Source organism: Phragmites australis, chromosome 15 (genome assembly GCF_958298935.1).
Source record: "Phragmites australis chromosome 15, lpPhrAust1.1, whole genome shotgun sequence".
Lineage (NCBI taxonomy): Eukaryota > Viridiplantae > Streptophyta > Magnoliopsida > Poales > Poaceae > Phragmites > Phragmites australis.
In genome coordinates this window covers 3068819-3086196 of record NC_084935.1, presented here as the reverse complement: position 1 = coordinate 3086196, position 17378 = coordinate 3068819, and the positions used below count along the sequence as shown (strand labels likewise).

At 40.7% G+C, this 17378-nt stretch overlaps 2 protein-coding genes across 3 annotated transcripts; one reads left to right on the top strand and one right to left on the bottom strand.

Moving 5' to 3' along the window:
- Positions 1 to 4771: 4771 nt before the first annotated feature.
- LOC133892382 (probable pterin-4-alpha-carbinolamine dehydratase, chloroplastic) lies at positions 4772 to 5638 on the top strand. Its single transcript, XM_062333117.1, has one exon. It carries the CDS (start codon positions 4846 to 4848, stop codon positions 5524 to 5526), a length of 681 nt encoding a protein of 226 aa, XP_062189101.1. The 5' UTR covers positions 4772 to 4845; the 3' UTR covers positions 5527 to 5638.
- Positions 5639 to 5867: 229 nt separating this feature from the next.
- Positions 5868 to 10491, bottom strand: LOC133892381 (transcription factor MYB124-like). 2 transcript variants are annotated; one of them, XM_062333115.1, is made up of 14 exons: positions 10179 to 10491; positions 9696 to 9742; positions 9544 to 9600; positions 9355 to 9427; positions 8798 to 8853; positions 8510 to 8689; positions 8235 to 8431; positions 8009 to 8154; positions 7773 to 7915; positions 7512 to 7693; positions 7274 to 7424; positions 7013 to 7194; positions 6562 to 6923; positions 5868 to 6442 (listed from the first exon to the last, which is right to left on the bottom strand). In XM_062333115.1, exons 1-14 carry the CDS (start codon positions 10284 to 10286, stop codon positions 6338 to 6340), a joined length of 1989 nt encoding a protein of 662 aa, XP_062189099.1. In that variant the 5' UTR covers positions 10287 to 10491; the 3' UTR covers positions 5868 to 6337. The 2 variants fall into 2 exon arrangements, with proteins under 2 accessions (XP_062189099.1, XP_062189100.1); XM_062333116.1 differs by having other exon boundaries at positions 8009 to 8148.
- Between the last annotated feature and the right edge of the window lie 6887 nt (positions 10492 to 17378).

The window sequence follows — 17378 nt, the reverse complement described above, 5'->3', positions numbered from 1 at the left end:
ATTTTTCATCCACGAACATACACATGGGTACATAATACTACTCACATCCTACCATATTCGGGTATATACCCGCGGATAAACGAGTAATCGAAATAAATTGCCATCCCTTCATGATCCGATAAGATTTGTCTGAAAAAAAGCATGATGCCATAAGGCATGAGGCTTCGAGTTTTTTAATATTATAATTTCGTACGGAAATTTCAAAAATAATATGGAAATACCGTATTACAAAATAATACATATTCGCGGCCTAGTCCCACGGATCTCTTACAAGTTGCATCCATGGGGGTAGGGCTTATTACACACGTACCCTTGTGCCAGTCCATGTGCCACAAGCCTAGGCCGCACACGCATTGTGGAGGAACTTGCATTTTGTTGCATGTAGTGAGGTATTTATCACAACACTCTTCATTGAGTTCTTGCAGTCTCAACTTCAGCTGTTCAACATCTACACGCCTCATTGCCTCAGCCTCTTCGTAGTCGTAGTTAATGTTTGTGTACTCTCCTTCGTTATCGTACTATTGGAGAGAATTTAATGAAATTTGTAGCATGGTAGAATGTCATGCACACTTAGCCCACATCTGTACCAAGCAACCGCGGCAAGTAGGAACGGTTTCTGTCGTGCTATTTTACCGTCATTCCCATGTGGATATCTAAGCAACATCATAGGGGGAGACATATTGGCATACCTCTGTCATAAATTGTGAAGTCACCATATGCACTAAACCCACGGAACTCCTCAACCCGTATCTACATCATATTTTCCTTCAAGTAGAATTGTAAAACATATAGTGTGGTTCCCACACCCACTTATGACAATGCAGCCAGCACGTGAGAATAGGGGACATGGAAAAACTTCAATTTATTACAGGTGCATTCGCACCATCTATTAAAAACCTGTCCTAAGTTCACCTCATGAGTAACAATTCTAGTATCGCTCCCCACCCTTCATTTTGGTCTCATGGTTATCTCGAAATGTTGCTCATTGACTCTCATACTATGAACCATGTGTTACACTGCCTTCTCGTTCTTCTTTTACAAGTATTCCATCATTCAGTTGGTATACGGTGTATGCATTATTGTATGTGAATAACAACGGCAGCATGCCTCTTTTGGTAGTACCTGATAATATCGTACAATATTCCCTCAACGATTGCAACAAAAGAGAGTCCACACAGCCCTCTAATGACTCAATTATAAACCTCTGCTATGTTGATCATCAAGACGCCATACCTACCGAAATGCAAAAAAAATATATATATATTCATCAATTTTAGAACATACTAGTTCGTACTCCACATCAAAATAACTCAAGAACAACACGTACCTAGCACCTCTGGTATCGTATAGCAAGGACCAGTTGTCCTCTGGCTCTTCCCTAATCCAGTGTGAGAAACATTTGATATTTCTTGATGTCCTTCTTCTCACATTAGAAGGATCAATGCCTGCTCCAAGGGACGGCAGCGCCTCTGGTACAGTATCATCATCAGTATGTGGCTTCTTGTTCCTCTCCTAGATGTGCATCCTTGTGCACCTATCCAATTTCTTTCACAAAGTATCAAACTTGTGACTTTGGTTTTAACTGCACAACCTCTTACATATGTCCATCAGTACCTTGTTCTTGAATTGTTGGTAGAAATTTGCTCCCATGTGATGCATACACCACGATTCTGCAGGTCATGCCATGAAAACTGCTCACTTGAATCCTCTTACAGTGTCTTTATAGCAAATAAGATCCTAGCATGCCAATCATGTATAATACAAATATTTGATCAATCATGGACAATCTGAGCCTTAAGGTATAAAAAACCAGAGCCAGCTTAGCTGGCTCTCACCCTCCACAAAAGCAAATGCTAAAGGAAGTATCTGGTTATTAGCATCGATATCAATTGCAATGAGAATCTGGTCTTTGTACTTTCCAGGCAAGAATGTGCCATCCACACAAAGCAAAGAACGACAATACTGGAAGGACTGAATACACAGACCAAAGAAAAGAAAGCACGTCGAAAATTTTGGCCTAGTTTCCATCAAATTCAGTCTCCTTGAAAGTGGTGTATGTGCGAGAGTTCTTTTCCTTCATAATTTGAAGGACACAAGGAAAGTTGCAATAAGAAGCCTCATAAGTACCTAACACTTCTCTAAGTCTTTCTGCTTTGCACGCCAAGCCTTTGATACATAATCTCATATTTGAATTGTCATAATATGGATCGTTGGATGAAAAAGCATTCTTTGTCCCGCTTCTGAATAATCTCAGTGAATAATTCATTTGCAACTAATGCAGTAGTGAGGTTACAGTGCTTCCGACCATGTTTTCTAGCTTACAATTGTGTTCAACCACTCTAGAGGCTACCCAATAGGTCATATACTTTTGCTTGTATTCATGAACATAAAAGCTGCATCCAAGAGTTATTCACTTCACACTGTACTTTTGTAGGGTCAGCATAGTAACTCATACATCCCTGTGTGATGTCACTACCCATCGTGCCACTGCATCCTTTGTTTCAGACTGATTGGGAAAGGCCTAATTTATGTAAACTATAGTTGATCCATACTCCCAATGGGAATCATGGTTTCTGTAACTTGCATCTTCGCTCATATTGCAGTAAAGATTGTTCCTCGTGATACATGTTACGGTCCATGTTCTCAAGATCAGCAATAATTTCTTCACTTTTCTCCCCCACATCAGTCTGACGCTCAACCTCTATCGCCTGCCTATACATAACATCTGCCTCAACCTTATGTTGTTGCTCAACTTCTTCCCTCGCAACTATATTTTCCGGCTTATCCACTTCTTCTACAAGTGTCACTACACTACTTCCATCATACGTTTCTCTTGAACAAGCCTGAACCAGTATAATAAACTCAGCCTCACGACGCCAGCACCACTCCAACCATTGCAATCACATCTTCGTCCGATTCACCTGTTTTAACTTCCAACAAACTGCATCAAACGTACGAGTCCACATTCAATATACCATAATGGAATAAATGTCAGCATTCAACTAAAAATATTAGGTGAACCATATTCTCATCCCATTCATCCTTGTACCCTCAGGATTTGGATGCTCAATAATAGTAAACAAAAAATTGCTCAAATCAACACCTGATGACCCTTACGGATTTAACTATTTCTATAGAAACTCTGAGAGTTATAATGTTTGACATAACTACAACCTAAAATAAATATATCGAAAAAATTACAAATTAATTTCATGTGACTAACTTCAAATGTAGCAAACAATAACTACATTTCTAAAACTATATTACAAAGATAAATATTACGTACAAAATATTTACTTTACTCTAAGACCTATAGTGCTCAAAACATATCTATGACATGACATAATTTTAAATAAAATAAAATTATTCTCAACATAAATACGTAATTTACTGTATATTAAGAAACTGTACAAAATCTAACTAAACTTAGAACAAATATCTCAAATAAAATTGTATGTTACATCTATCTAACATGTATAACGTCTAACAAATACCTCAAATTAAATTGCACAACTATAATACCATTGCTAATTCTATAATTAACTTTCCGACTCGTATATCATAAAGTAAATATTGCATACGTATAATAAATAGAACCTAATTTTTATTATTTCTATGGACATCTACAGCTACCAAATACCTCAAATTAAATTGTACACTTATAATAGTATTACAAAATCTATATTTTATTTTCCGACTCATTTATCCTATAGTAAATATTGCATCTGTATAATAATTATAACCTAATATTAATTATTTCACACTGATGCTACAATTTCTACAATAAAACTACATTTTCTAAACTATTTCATAACTCTATTTTTACATCGCACTATAATTTCTACAATTAAACTAAATTTTCTAAACTATACTAAAATTACATCTAAAATTTCTAAACTACTTTACATTACTTATACAAACAAGAAAAACATAAAAAATTACCTTCCAATAAAAAAAATTATCCCTCCTCTCCTCCTTGCTCCGGCCCCTCTCCCTCCTTCTCTTTCCTCTCCTTTGTCATTCCTCCTCCTCCCCTCCTTCTTCTTAGCTCTTTTCTCTCTGCTCCGCTCAGCCGAACGCAAATTGCGCATAGCGCAAATGGCACTGAGAAGAGGAGGGGTTCTATGCATAAGGGTGCACAGTTTTCACACCCCCAGGACGTGAAAACCTCAGGTTTTCGAGCGTCCAGGCCGCGACTTCTCTGACATATCAGTATTTTTCCCGTGTCGAGACCACAACAACCTATTTTTGTGCCCTTAGGTCGCGTTAACTAATTTCCGTGCCTTCAAGCCGTGAAAACCACCTTATTGCGTCCACGTGGAGATCCCACAAGGGTTTTCGAATATTAGAACCGCAAAAACCCATTTTTGTGTTATAAGGTGGAGAAAATATAGATTTCGCGTTCTGAGATGTGAAAACTCATTTTTCGCTGGACAAGTCTGCCAATAGGTATTATTTTTATAAATTTCGGTATTTCTATTTTATTTTTAAAATTTCCATACAAAATTATAATATTAAAAAAATCCTAAGGCTTTTCACCCGCCGGCGCCACCTCTTAGAACGAGGATCAGCTAATGTCATGCGCCGTCTGGATCCGGATCCCACCTCCTCACGGGCACGGCTCCGCCTCTCCCTCTCCGTCCTCCGGTTCCTCTTGTCCGTATCCTATGGCTACATCCAGTGGCTGAGACTGACGAGCGAGTGGCGTTGGGGCAGTCGATTGCCAGAAGAGACTAGAAGCGAGAAAGAGGACAAGAGGCGGAAGGATAAAAGGACCGGTGGCTCAGCCCGCATCGCAATTGCCAGCCATCCATTACGAGCTCCATCCGTTGGAGGCAGCCGTCGATGGCGCTCACGCTCTCCTTCGCACCACCTGCTGCCGCGGCCACCACCAGCAGCAGCACAAGCTTCCCCCGGCCGGCAGCGGCGGCGGCTACGGCTACGGCTACGGCATGGAGCGTCAGGAGTCGTCGTCGCCGGAACGGCAACAGCTGTGGGAGGGGACGGATGCGCGTGGTGGCGATGGCCGACCTGCTGGGGGACCTGGGCGCGCGGGACCCGTTCCCGGCGGAGATCGAGAGCAACTTTGCGGAGAAGGTGCTGGGCAATGTGGACACGCTCCACCGCATCCTCATCCCGACCCTCTCCGTGCTCTCGATCGCCCGCCTCCCGCTGCAGCCCGACGCGGCGCCGGTCGGCCTCGACGACGCGCGGAAGCTCCTCCACAAGGTCGTCGGGTGGAGGCTGGTCCTCGATGAGAACGAAGAGAAGCCCGAGCGGCTGCAGTGCATCTGGAAGGTGCGGGACGAGGCGTGCGGCCAGGAGCTCATCGCCAGGATCAACGCCGCGCTCGACGGCGCCGACCACCCCCCGGTCGTGCTCCTCTTCGAGGCCCCCAACCAGGTGAGGGCCGAGCTCTCCACGCCCTCCGCCGGCGGCCTCACCGTCAACGACTACATCGTCGCGGCCAGGATAGATCAAGTCAAGACGCTCGATCTTATCCCAAAGAAGCGAGTCTGGGCATGAATCGTCTGAATCATTTGCTTCCTTGTTTCCTTCCTTATTTCCCAGTGTTTAAATTTGGTGTACAACATATCGTCATATGAATGAAACATTTTTGCAATCCTTCATTCCTAAAGATTGATTTCCTCTGGATTTATTCTTGATGAATACTGGTACTTACTCTCACTAGGACTTGTATGACATAACCAGAGTGTTGTCAGTAGCTGTCATTATGTCTATGAAAGCCAGTTCGGCTGATTGACTGACTGTAGTCTTTGTTCACAAAGCAGTGAAGCACATTATAAGAAGATGCAGATCTCCGGAGGACTGGGGAATAGAGGATTGATTTAAAAAATGGACAGCAATTTAAACTCAACAGAGTATTACATACCCAACCATAGAAAGCATGCACTGTATGTAGGTTCAGTCCAACAAGCTCAACAAAAAGAAAGCCATTACATCACACTACACACCAATCCAGTATATCTCGCACCGGGAAAAAGAATTACAAGAGTTAATTACACAAAGAATAGCACTTATTCTATAGTTTGAATGCAAGCTGTAAATTCTTAACTCCCCGCCCCCCAACACACACACTTTAATTTCTGTATTCTACTACAACACCGCCAATGCATTATATACACAACAAACCAAACCAAACCAAACCACTAGACCCTTTAGACAACATTGGGATCTCATACGAACAGCTCGACCAGGAACTGAGGTAGGCACACTTTATGCAAACAGGAGTATGAAGAAGAATCAATATAGGGCAGCCAAATTGTTTATGCTGAGGAGCATAACAGGCTTGGTGTTGGGTCCCATGCAACCCATTTCAAAGGTTATTAAGAAGAGCCCTTTTGCAAGAAGGCTGCTGAGAAGTATCCGGCCTTGACCCTGGTGAGGTCAACTCCAGCACAGAGAGCAGAAAATTTCTCTCCTGGAAAGTTCAAGAAATACAATGTGAGCACCTTTTACCAGGTATTTCGAACTTATTAAGTCATGTAATATATTTTTTCCCAAATGTGAATCTCAAGGACAGGTGAAGCGAAAGCTTACACTAGCAGTAAATTTCGGAGTAGGCATGTCGTCTGTGTACGTTTGGAATGTTTGAACTGTATGAGCAGGAGACATGAATTCCATAGATGGAAGTTCACTATCTTTGGCAACCTCACTAAACTTTGGGGATGCGAGAATTTCTGCACCTGCTTTAGCTTGGACAAGGAGAACTATGCGAGCAGGCGAGGTGAATTCACCATGGTGGAGCCTGCTATATTCAGCAACCTCGCTAAGGTTCTCTGATGCTGGTCTTTCTGCACATTCTTTACTTTGAAAATTTGTAAGAACGGGAAAGGTAGATTCCATACTTTGAAGCCAGCTATCTTCGGCAACCTCACTCAGTTTTTCAGATACTGGTATTTCTGCACTTGTATTAGCCTCAAGAACTTCAATGAATTTACTTTGATGTGGATAAAACAGAATCTGGGTTTTGATCAGTAGCGTAGGTTACCTGGGCAAGGTTCCATACTTCGAGAAGGCACGTTTCTACAAAGATTATTGTCTTCGTTGTAGTCATCTTCTGGGCAATCTTCAATATTTTGGTCAGATGCCATATCTGATGGTACTTCCATGTTAGTTTGTGAAGGACCATTAGAGTGCTCATCGTGCACATCAATCTGTCCGTTCTGCTCCCTGTTCATTGGAATGATGATGCATAAACAATTGAAGCAATAGATTTGACCAAAACGATGAGCGATTATTCATCATTTACCTTGACTTTTGTTCATCTTCATCTTTACTCTCATAAGGGTCTACAATAAAATCATCAAAATCTATTAGAACAGGAGAGGTAGATTCCACACTTTGAAGCCTGATTTCTTCAGCAACCTCGCTCAAATTTTCAGATGCTGATATTCCTGCACCTGTTTTAGACTTGATAATTTCAGTGAATTTTCTTTCATGTGCATGAAACAGAATCTACTTAAGTTATGGTCAACAGTGTAGGTTACCTGGCCAAGGTTCCATACTTCCAGAAAGCACGTTTCTACAGAGACTATTATCTTCTTTGCAGTTATCTACTGGGCAATCTTCCATCTTTTCATCAGGGAGCATATCTGATGTTACTTCCATGCTAATTTGTGAAGTATCATGAGAATGCTCATCATGCACGTCAATCTGTCCTTTATGTTCCCTGTTCATTGGAATGATGATGTATAAATAACTGAAGCTAAAGATTTGACCAAAAGGATGGACGATTATTCATCATTTACCTTAACTTTTGTTCATCTTCCTCCTTACTCTCATAGGGGTCAACAATTAAATCATCAAGCTCTTCTAGGAGTGAGGCTATTCCAGACATGCTATTTTCTGACATTTCGTTGTCCTCTTTTTTCACTAAATGATGTTGCAGTTGCTGAAAAAGTCAAGTATGAAACAATTTATTTATCAATAAAGTACCAAGAGCTTTAAGCCGAAAACATCATAGATCAAGTTTGTGTTGCCATACCTGCCAGGCTTCATCCATGCTTTGGCTTGTATTTTCGGTTTTGATTTTTGTTGCAAGGGAGCAAAGCAAGTCAGCTTGCTGCAATAATGTAGCAACTTTTGGATCATCCTTGTTCAAAAAATTACCCTCGCACTTCACGCCTGAAACTATCGATATGGTGATCAAATAATTGACACAGGACATGTAAATAAAATCAAATATTCAGAATCCAGGATAATAGACTCACAGTTCTGTTTCGCACCAAATAATTGTTTTGTTGTGGTTTTAGAAACAAGATTATTTTTTTCCACTATATTCACATTAGCTTGATTGTTCGAAGAAATGATTGCAAGAGGTTGCCGGACATCTTGTTGTGTGCTCTTTTCTCGTCCAAATAGCATCATATTTGGTACTATGTTCTCCTTCAAATCAGGATCGCAAGACCTAGTTGCAGAATACCAAAAGTTAACAATTTATAAGTTGCTTTGCGTATGTAACAGATTTCGCTGGTATTTTGTATACCTCATCTGCTTAATAGGTTGTGAGGAGCCAGCTGCACCAGGTGTGAGGCATCCAGTTTGTGTCAGTACCCTCTTTGCATTTGTGTTGGAACATGGTGCACCATTTTCCTGGAATGGCTCCTCATCCTTGACTCGCCTTTTGCATAGAGTAGAAAACCGATTCTTCACTGCATTATCAGTTCTGTTGTAGGTAAACCAAAAAATACATGAGTCACATATCTTCACACGTCTCATTATCTATTACTCTTTTCACCTTACGGAAAACAGTAATCCAATGTGAAAAACCTACCTTCCTGAGACAACCTTAGCAATTTCAGTCCATCTGTTACCAAGAAGCTTTTGAGCCTGCATAACAGTGACAAGTAGATAAGAATATACAGTTTGACATTTGAAACATTTACCGCAAGAATAAGTAGTTATGAAGACCACAGCAAAGCAATGCATAAGGGAGGTTTCTAATTTCCATGTGCACCACGGCAAAAGTATCGGGATACAAGCAATGCAGAGGTGCAGACAGAATAAAGGATAGGAAATGATACTACAAGACAATAAGCGATGTGTGATCCCTTCTAGGTTTCTTTACATACAAAAGAGCACATTAGTCATATGTCCAGATAAAGATAAAGAAATCCCATTCTTAATCTGGAATTATGCAGCGGGGGATAAGCTTCAATCTGTGAAATTGCCAAACTCCATGGTCACAAACATTTAAGATCATCTGTTAGTGTTCACTAATGAAGCTAAATGGAAAACCATAAGCCTTTGATGCGACAGTGTCTAGTTTCAAGCAAATACGGTGCCAGGAACCAGGAACTAAACTGCCACTGGAACACATCAAGATCTCACCTCACACAATAGCAGGTCCTCTTCTTTGGACCACCCGCCTTTCTTGCACTCTGAGTTCAAATAATTGTACCATCTGCAGCAACAACCAAGCAAAGAAATGGAATCGAACAAGCACGCAAACAGTGTTAGAAATCCAATAAAAAAATTTATCCAACGTTCCCTCCTTTATGAGAAGAAAGATGCGCACACCTTCTCCTGCACTGTCTGGCCGTCTTGTCCTTGAACTGCGCCGCTATGATGGTCCAGCTACAGAAAGAAAAGAAGTACAAAAGCTCAGTGACGAAATTAACAGGGCAATAAAAAGGCACTCTAGTGCGACGATTTGAGGAAACAGTACATACTTATCAGTGCCATGAAGCGCGATTTGAGCACGAAGCACGCCATCCTCCTACAGGAAGAAAGGTGCAACATCAGAAAACAACTCAATCCTTAAGGAGAAATCGCAGACAAACTCCAGGACTCCAGGTTAGACACAAGGAGCATCAGAAGATAAAAAATAACATAAAATTCAAAACAAAATTTGGACAAGGGAACAGTGAAATAGGACTCGTACTTAACGCACCTACTGGTAAGCAGAAAAAGGAAAACTGCCTTGCACACGCAAAACTAGGTATGGGGTCCAGGAATTAGAAAGAAAAAATCGACTATACACGAATTACTGCCAGCGCGTAGAAAAAAACGCATTCTTTTCAAACAAAACGAAGGGTAACAATTCCTCAAATTGGCGATAGAGCAGTGAAATTGGGCATGAAAACTACACCCGCAATAATTCTTCAAATTGCGAACCACACACACAGGAACAGGACTCGCACGCACGCACGCACCTCGGCGCTCCAACTGACGATATGGCGGTCCCTCTTGGCGGCGGCCGCCGGCGAAGCGTCGGGGGCGCCGCCGCCGGAGGAGGAGCTCAGATCGGGCCCTGTCGCCATGGGCCGAGATCCCGCATGTGTTCACTGTTCCGCGCGCGGACCCCCGTGTGGCGGCGACTGGCGAGCCCGGGGGGTGTCTAGGGCTTGGGGGTTTGGGCGCCAATGGAGGAATTTTTGAACTGGGGTCCGGAGGAAGCAACCAACGGAGGAGGGAGGAGAAGAGCGGATGAGAAGAAACGTGACGGACTGGGAAGGGGAATTTTTTTGCAGCAGTGCGAGCGTGGGGTGGGGTGGGTTTTAAAAGGTGGGCGGTGGCGTGAAAGGGAAAGTCCTGTTGGGAACTGCTCCCACGCATTGACTACTGGAGAGTGAGAGTGAGTGTTAGTTCGAGCTGGCTGCTACAGTAGTTTTTTTTTTTTTTAACAGAAGTCGAGGGAAGAGAGGTTAGCTAAGGTAAAGATAAGATCTGGATGTTAGCTTTTATTTTATAGGTATAGAGAGAAATTTTAGAGAACTATTTCTGAGTATTAAATATGTTATATTTTAATATATCTCTCCTTTGTAAGATAGAACGATGAGATTCGTATAAATTTTTAAAATTCTACTCTAATAATTAAAGCTAACAGCTAACTCTAATCATTAGAACTGTTCTTGCCTCGTCGCTGATACGTGAAGAAAAATTGATCTAGGAATTTAATTCAAATTAATTATTAATGTCAAGATTTAGATTTTAGTCCTCTCTATAATCTCTATTTTATAAAACACGAGTTACTTACCGCATCACCTCTTTTCTCCTCTCATCTAATAAAAATACTTAAATTAAATAATTTACTAACTACAATAGTTTTCATAAAACTCACTTTTGTCATTCACCTTATTTCTCTATCACCGTCTTTTACCAGCTATGAATATTAGACCCATTTTACTAATAAAAATAAATAAATAAAATTAGAAAGGAAATTAGCGAATAATTTTCTCTTATTTTTGGATCCTATCTAAAATCAAACTGCGACATCGCTTTCAACATATTCGTTTAGTGGCGCTCTCATACCGCATCCATATCTTCATATCTTCAGTTTATGATAATATTACCACGTTCAATATTTATATTTTTGTTATAACGCACGGACACTTAGCTAGTGAAGTATTAGAATGACTAGTGTAGCAACAAGTTGCCAAACTTTTTTATTCCTTGTCCATATGGTCTATACTCAAAATGAATTTGCTAGGTAGCACTGAAGTTGCTCCTTTTTGAAATACAAAAATTAAGTGGATATAATTAAAAACTGCTTATATTAGAAAATACATCGGATGTGAGAATGATATATGAACTCTAAGATCAGACATCAATGGTATTTTCTAAAGTAGGTGATTTTTGCGATTAGTATTTTCCAAATTCACCCTTTTTGAAATGCACATTCACTCCTCGTTATCATATATTCTGCCTAACGAGATTTCGATCATCATAGATGTTGATGATCTTCGACCGAATCCTTTGATATTTGTGTTAGGAAGATCGAATCCATTGTGACAAGTTGTTCAACAGGTTAGACCCTCTGACAGTACCTTCGGCGAGTAAGTGGTGAATCGTAGCCAGCAATAGTGTGACAAGGTAGTGTTGGTATTGCGAATGCGAGGCATGGTGAAAAAGTGGAGCAATTGGCACCGAGACAAGCAATTTCATCACAAGGCAAGGTGATCAATTTAGGTTTTTGAGGTATTTTTGCAGTAGTGGTTGATAAATATGTCTCTGATTGTAGTCCTTGTTCATTCAGAGAACAGTTAGACAGATATGGCATGGTAGAGTTAGCGCTGTACCCATATACTTCTCCATTTTAACCTTTTATTTTTGTATCACTTGGTGGTGAATTGGATTCATGAGTTGCACCATGGATGCTTCATGCCATAGGCAAGAGGTGAGTTCGTGTGACTCGGTTTATGGTGCCACGCTCCTGCTACATTTGATCGACTGTTCGAAGGGTACTGAAAGGCTATACCCAAGCATACGAATCTTGTGAAACTGATTCATCTTCACGCACTAAAATGTACTTGACATGTTTGAAAATTTGAAGTTTGAGTTTGCATACCCTTCTTTTCATTTCTGCAGGTAGCTTTCACCTTCAGTTTTAAGCTGTGATCTTAATCCTGCTGCGGTTCAATAAAGCTCCTGAGATTGCCCTATAGAACAGTTATCTTTACAATTTTTTTTTTTTTTTTTTTTGCAGTTTTAGTATGTAGGACTAATCCAAATGTACTAATAATAAAGTATGGCATCAAGATTCAACATATGGTGATGTGACTTGAATAAGGCGGCAGGTTTGTTTACTGGCTTCTTCGTGGAGTCGTGCTGCTGAAGTTTGAAATCTGAAGACGGACGATTAGCTTTCTTAAGACATGGGTTCTGTACTAGTACTAAAAGTGACACGTTGAACTAAGGTGTCTCACAAATCACAATTGCCGTATCCATGCACCTTTCACGCCTTGGTTTGAAAAACATGGTCGATAGTTTGAATGGATAAAAGAGGATTTGAAGTTTGAACAGAGCATTTGGAACAGAGCATTTGGAGTTGGGTAACCTAACAAGTACTCTCTCTATTTAAAAATGTAATACATATTTTATCTTAAAAAAATTATTATCGGAGAATGATCACTAACAGTGATCCGGGATATATTAGACAACAAACGTGTTGATTCGTGTTTTATATACGTGTGTATCAACCTGGACTCAAGAACACCAATATTATCTAGGTTTAGATTTTTTTTAAGGATAATAGCGCTACGTCATGTATATTATTTTATAAATTATATGAAATTGTTACAGAATGTCTTCTCTATCCCTACAAATACGGTCTTAGTCTTTTTATATACCAGAGAAAAAGATACACAAATAAACGAATCGTACCAAAACCTGCGGCAGACCTATCTATGACGGAGCTAACTACCCCTAGCACATCATGATGTTGGATAGACATGCTTGCACTGCTATGATAATCCTGTGTCATGTAACATCACCGAACACCGTCACGCTCACCCGTCAGACCATCCTAAGATATTAAATACTACGGGACAAGTCACTACAATTTCACATCGCCCCACGAACATGCCACGCTGAAAGCAAGTACCTGTGAAAGGAAAAACACTCGAGTAGGTAATATTAAATGAGACTTGATCGGGTAGATAGGTATCTCCTCCAGACCAGTGAGCAGGACCTTGCTGCGCGACCAAAGGACTAGTCATGCGAGCTTCGCTTTGGTCACGTGGTATGATCATGATCTTGACAATAGCTACTACGTGTTGACACTTTGCGACGCGAGACCCACCACGTAGAGCACCTTTTTACCTATTACACCGATAATTATAAAAAGTAAATTTTGATAGTTAATTTATCTTGTAATATATTATCAATTGTTATAAAATTAATATCATATTAAAATTATTTTAAAATACAAATCTATTTAAATAAATTTTATATACTAATCATGTATATAATTTGACTAATGATCGATCAAAATTTATAAAGTTTAATTGAAACTTATAAATTTAACTTTTTCAAAATAAAATATACATTACATTTTGAACGAAGTGGGTACTAACTAGCCAGTACATTAGTGGAAGTCGTTGCTTGCCCACTGTATCTATATGCGTTAGTGATTGTGACCTCCTAGCCATTTGGTTCGGTTTCACGAAGCTCGTTTCAAAAGGTGCTGCAACGGCTAATGCAAAAACTCCCGTCACCAATCACTGTCAGTGCCAGGGTTCAGTGGCTCCGAATTGAACACTACTACGAGTGACCTTTGAGTAACAATTTCTTTAGTAGTATGGGTTATGAATGAAGCCAGGGCCAATATCAACCAACGTTCGTTCCGTTCCATATCTTGAGTGAAACAGATCGATTATAAACGTATCCGTTTCTCTTCTCTCTTCAAAACACTCTCGAAAAAGCGGCACATGTTCATTTTCTTTGCATTTTGTAAACTTCACTACTTTTTATTAATATAACAGATACTTATCCTACCGATTTATTTCAGAAAAAAAGCGGTAAATATGCGCACCATCCACACAGCAAAGGATAAAGGACACCAAGACCCATCAAAGTAGCGTCAGCTTGGCAAAAAGGCAGGTGCTGCCGTCACTGCGACTGCAAAGTGGCTTTGGATAGAGCTATATTCGCGCGGCAGTATCCTATGCCCGTCCAAAACACTGGGGTGCGTGTGCACTTTGTGCGTTGGCCCTTTTGGGCTGGACTCTGAACCGAATCATGCTGCTCTTTTCTCTTCAGCCTTTTAGACCATCCTATCATTTTCCCTTTATTTTGTTTTTTATTTTTTTCATTGTTTTTATTCTATTTATTTTTACTCCATCTTCAACAGTTTTTTTGATAGATTCGTAAAGCGAAAAAAAATACAGGATGAAGAGAGTGAAGATGAAAATCCCTTCATAATAAAAACTACGAAAAAAAACTATTTAAATGCTGAAAACAACGAAAATTTCTTAACGTGAAAGGAATTAGCTGGAGATAACCTTTTACATCGGTGGGTCGGTCAGAACCTGTCAGGGCCGAAAGTATCCAACGTACTACCATAGGATCCTATGCAAAGACTGGGGTCATTTCAGTCAGCCTCTGCCCCACCTCCGTCGTCCTAAACTTGGGGACTATTTTCACCTCGAGCTCCGCGACCATTTCACCCGCTGTTCTTCTCATTGCCGTCGCGTGCTCGGAAAAGAACAACTCACGTTGCAACTGGTATGCATTCGTGATGCTGCTTGATGGGCGACGCACACAAATGGTCTGGCGGTAGGACATAAGTTTTGTATTTTCTGAGTTATTAGACTAATTTAAAATTAAAAAAATGTGTTAAAGATTTAACTCCATATAATTAATTTTTATAAAATAAAGTAAATATTAATCTAAAACTATCCAGATTTAACTCCATATAATTAATTTTTATAAAATAAAGTAAATATTAATCTAAAATTATCCATTAGTTACCCACTTGTATCCCTATCTAGTGGCTATCGAGGTGCGAATTCTATTGCGAGCGTACGTATGAAGGTACTGATTTGGTGCGTTTGGTTGACTGTATGACTGCATATGACTCAGCGTGGCCCATAGGATGCAGACATCAAGTGTTCGGTTGCCTTCATGCCACCCTAAGCCTGACTATCGGGATACAAAAGCATGCACTCAGTATGATTCTGTAGATATATATATGAAAATATGTTTAGTACCAACTAATGATGTTATTAGTATGTATTAAATGATATTAATGTATTTTGAAGAATATTAAGGCTTAATAAGATAACAAATGAGTATAATAGTACAATAATATAAAATAAATATTACGATAACACTTATTTATATTTTTTTTCTCTTACACAGTATATCTTCATACGAGCAACTAAACATCATCTCTGCTTAGTCAGACTAAACAAATATAATCAACCTAACAAATTATTACTGTATATACTCAGCGTTACTCACGGATTCGAATCAAGCTCAAACATACTAGCAACCAAACGTCCCCTAATTGCTGCGTGTCATGCACGACCGGCGAATCTCATCTCCACCGCGCGCGCGCGGTTGCTCGTTGCCTGTCATGCCGGCGTTCGGTGCGCATGTTCAGAACCGCGGCGCCATGGCGGCTGCAAGCCTGCAACTAGCATGCGCGAGGTGAGGCCGGTCGGTGCCAGGGTCGCAGGCAGAAACCAATGCTGCGCGGCTGACCCCATGGCGTCGTCCTTGGAGGCTTGGAACATGGCTGACGCGGTCTAGCCGAGGGAGCTGAGCATGCGTGTGCGGGAGTCAGCGCTGGTCGATGCCTGCCTGCCTGGAAGGCTGACATTGTTGAGGTCTCGAGGACGCGCGCGGAACTCAAATTGAATTATTGAAGATGAATCAAACTTCATGGTTAAAGCACGCTCGCGTTCCACTCCAATATTGCACGTACGTTTGGGTCATTGTTCAACGAACAATGGCGACTTCTTGCAACAACGGCACTTTCGGGCACAATGCCTTTGAATGATTTTTTAATGTTCAGTTTCTGAATACAAGGACATCGCTAGATGAACCTGAACCACAAACCAACGACATCCTGGCCGGCACATAGGACTGGTACGGTTGAACGACGCCAAAATGCCCTCAACGGGTCAAAGTAAAACAAGCGTCGGATGTTGTGGCGCTAGTAGTAATCTGGCGGAGCGACTTGAATGACTCGAATGGGCGTGGTCGATTCGCATGCCCTTTCCATATTCTCCCTCCAACTGTAAATATAAATCGTTTTAGATTTGTGTATAAAAATTAAGAAAATAGATCAAATAATTTTATTGTTTTTTATTTATTTTGCATTAAAAAAATAACTTATTTATTTGTAAAAGTGATAGCATTTATTAAATAAGAGTACAACGAAAAAAAAGAAAAAATACATAGAAGTTCAAAAATAACTTATATTTAGAGAATAGTTGAGGAAATTAAAACAACCTACATTTATAACTAGAGAGAGTAGTAGGTGAAGTTGTAGCCGTCCATAGACCCAGCTTCGGTCCATGGACCCGCGAGAGCAACGACGGCGCAAACCACGTCGTGCCCGGCGGCCCTCATCCGGCGAGTTCCGGAACACGATCACTGGCCGCGACTCCACCGGCTGCGGCGTCCACTGGGGGTTGGCTCCCATCCCTGGGTCCACCACCGTTGCTTCCGTGCCAGCTCCTGTTCTTTGGCTCGGCGGTTGCCTGTGTGCAAGCTGCTTCAGATGTTGGCAGGGCACTGCCCCTCCTGGAGTCGACAGAGTTGGTGGGTACAAAGCTGCCTGATCAGTTCGCGCAATGGTTAGCACAATGTTCACCAAACAGTATTAAAAAAAGCTCAATTTATTTATTGAATAGAAAATCTCAATTTTTATGCACCCCAACAAGAATTTGCCCATAAGATTTGAAGCGTGCACACCACACGGTTACGAATTATTACTCCTTTAAAATGAACTAAACATTGTGAAGATAGACCAATAAAATAATATTATTAAAAAAAAGTCCCACAAACGACAGAGCCTCGATAGTATAGCCACTGTACACTGTCACGAAATATATCTCGAAGACTACAGCACGATGAAACGTGCACTACAAATTTGATCAGACAAAACAGAAATGAACTACAAA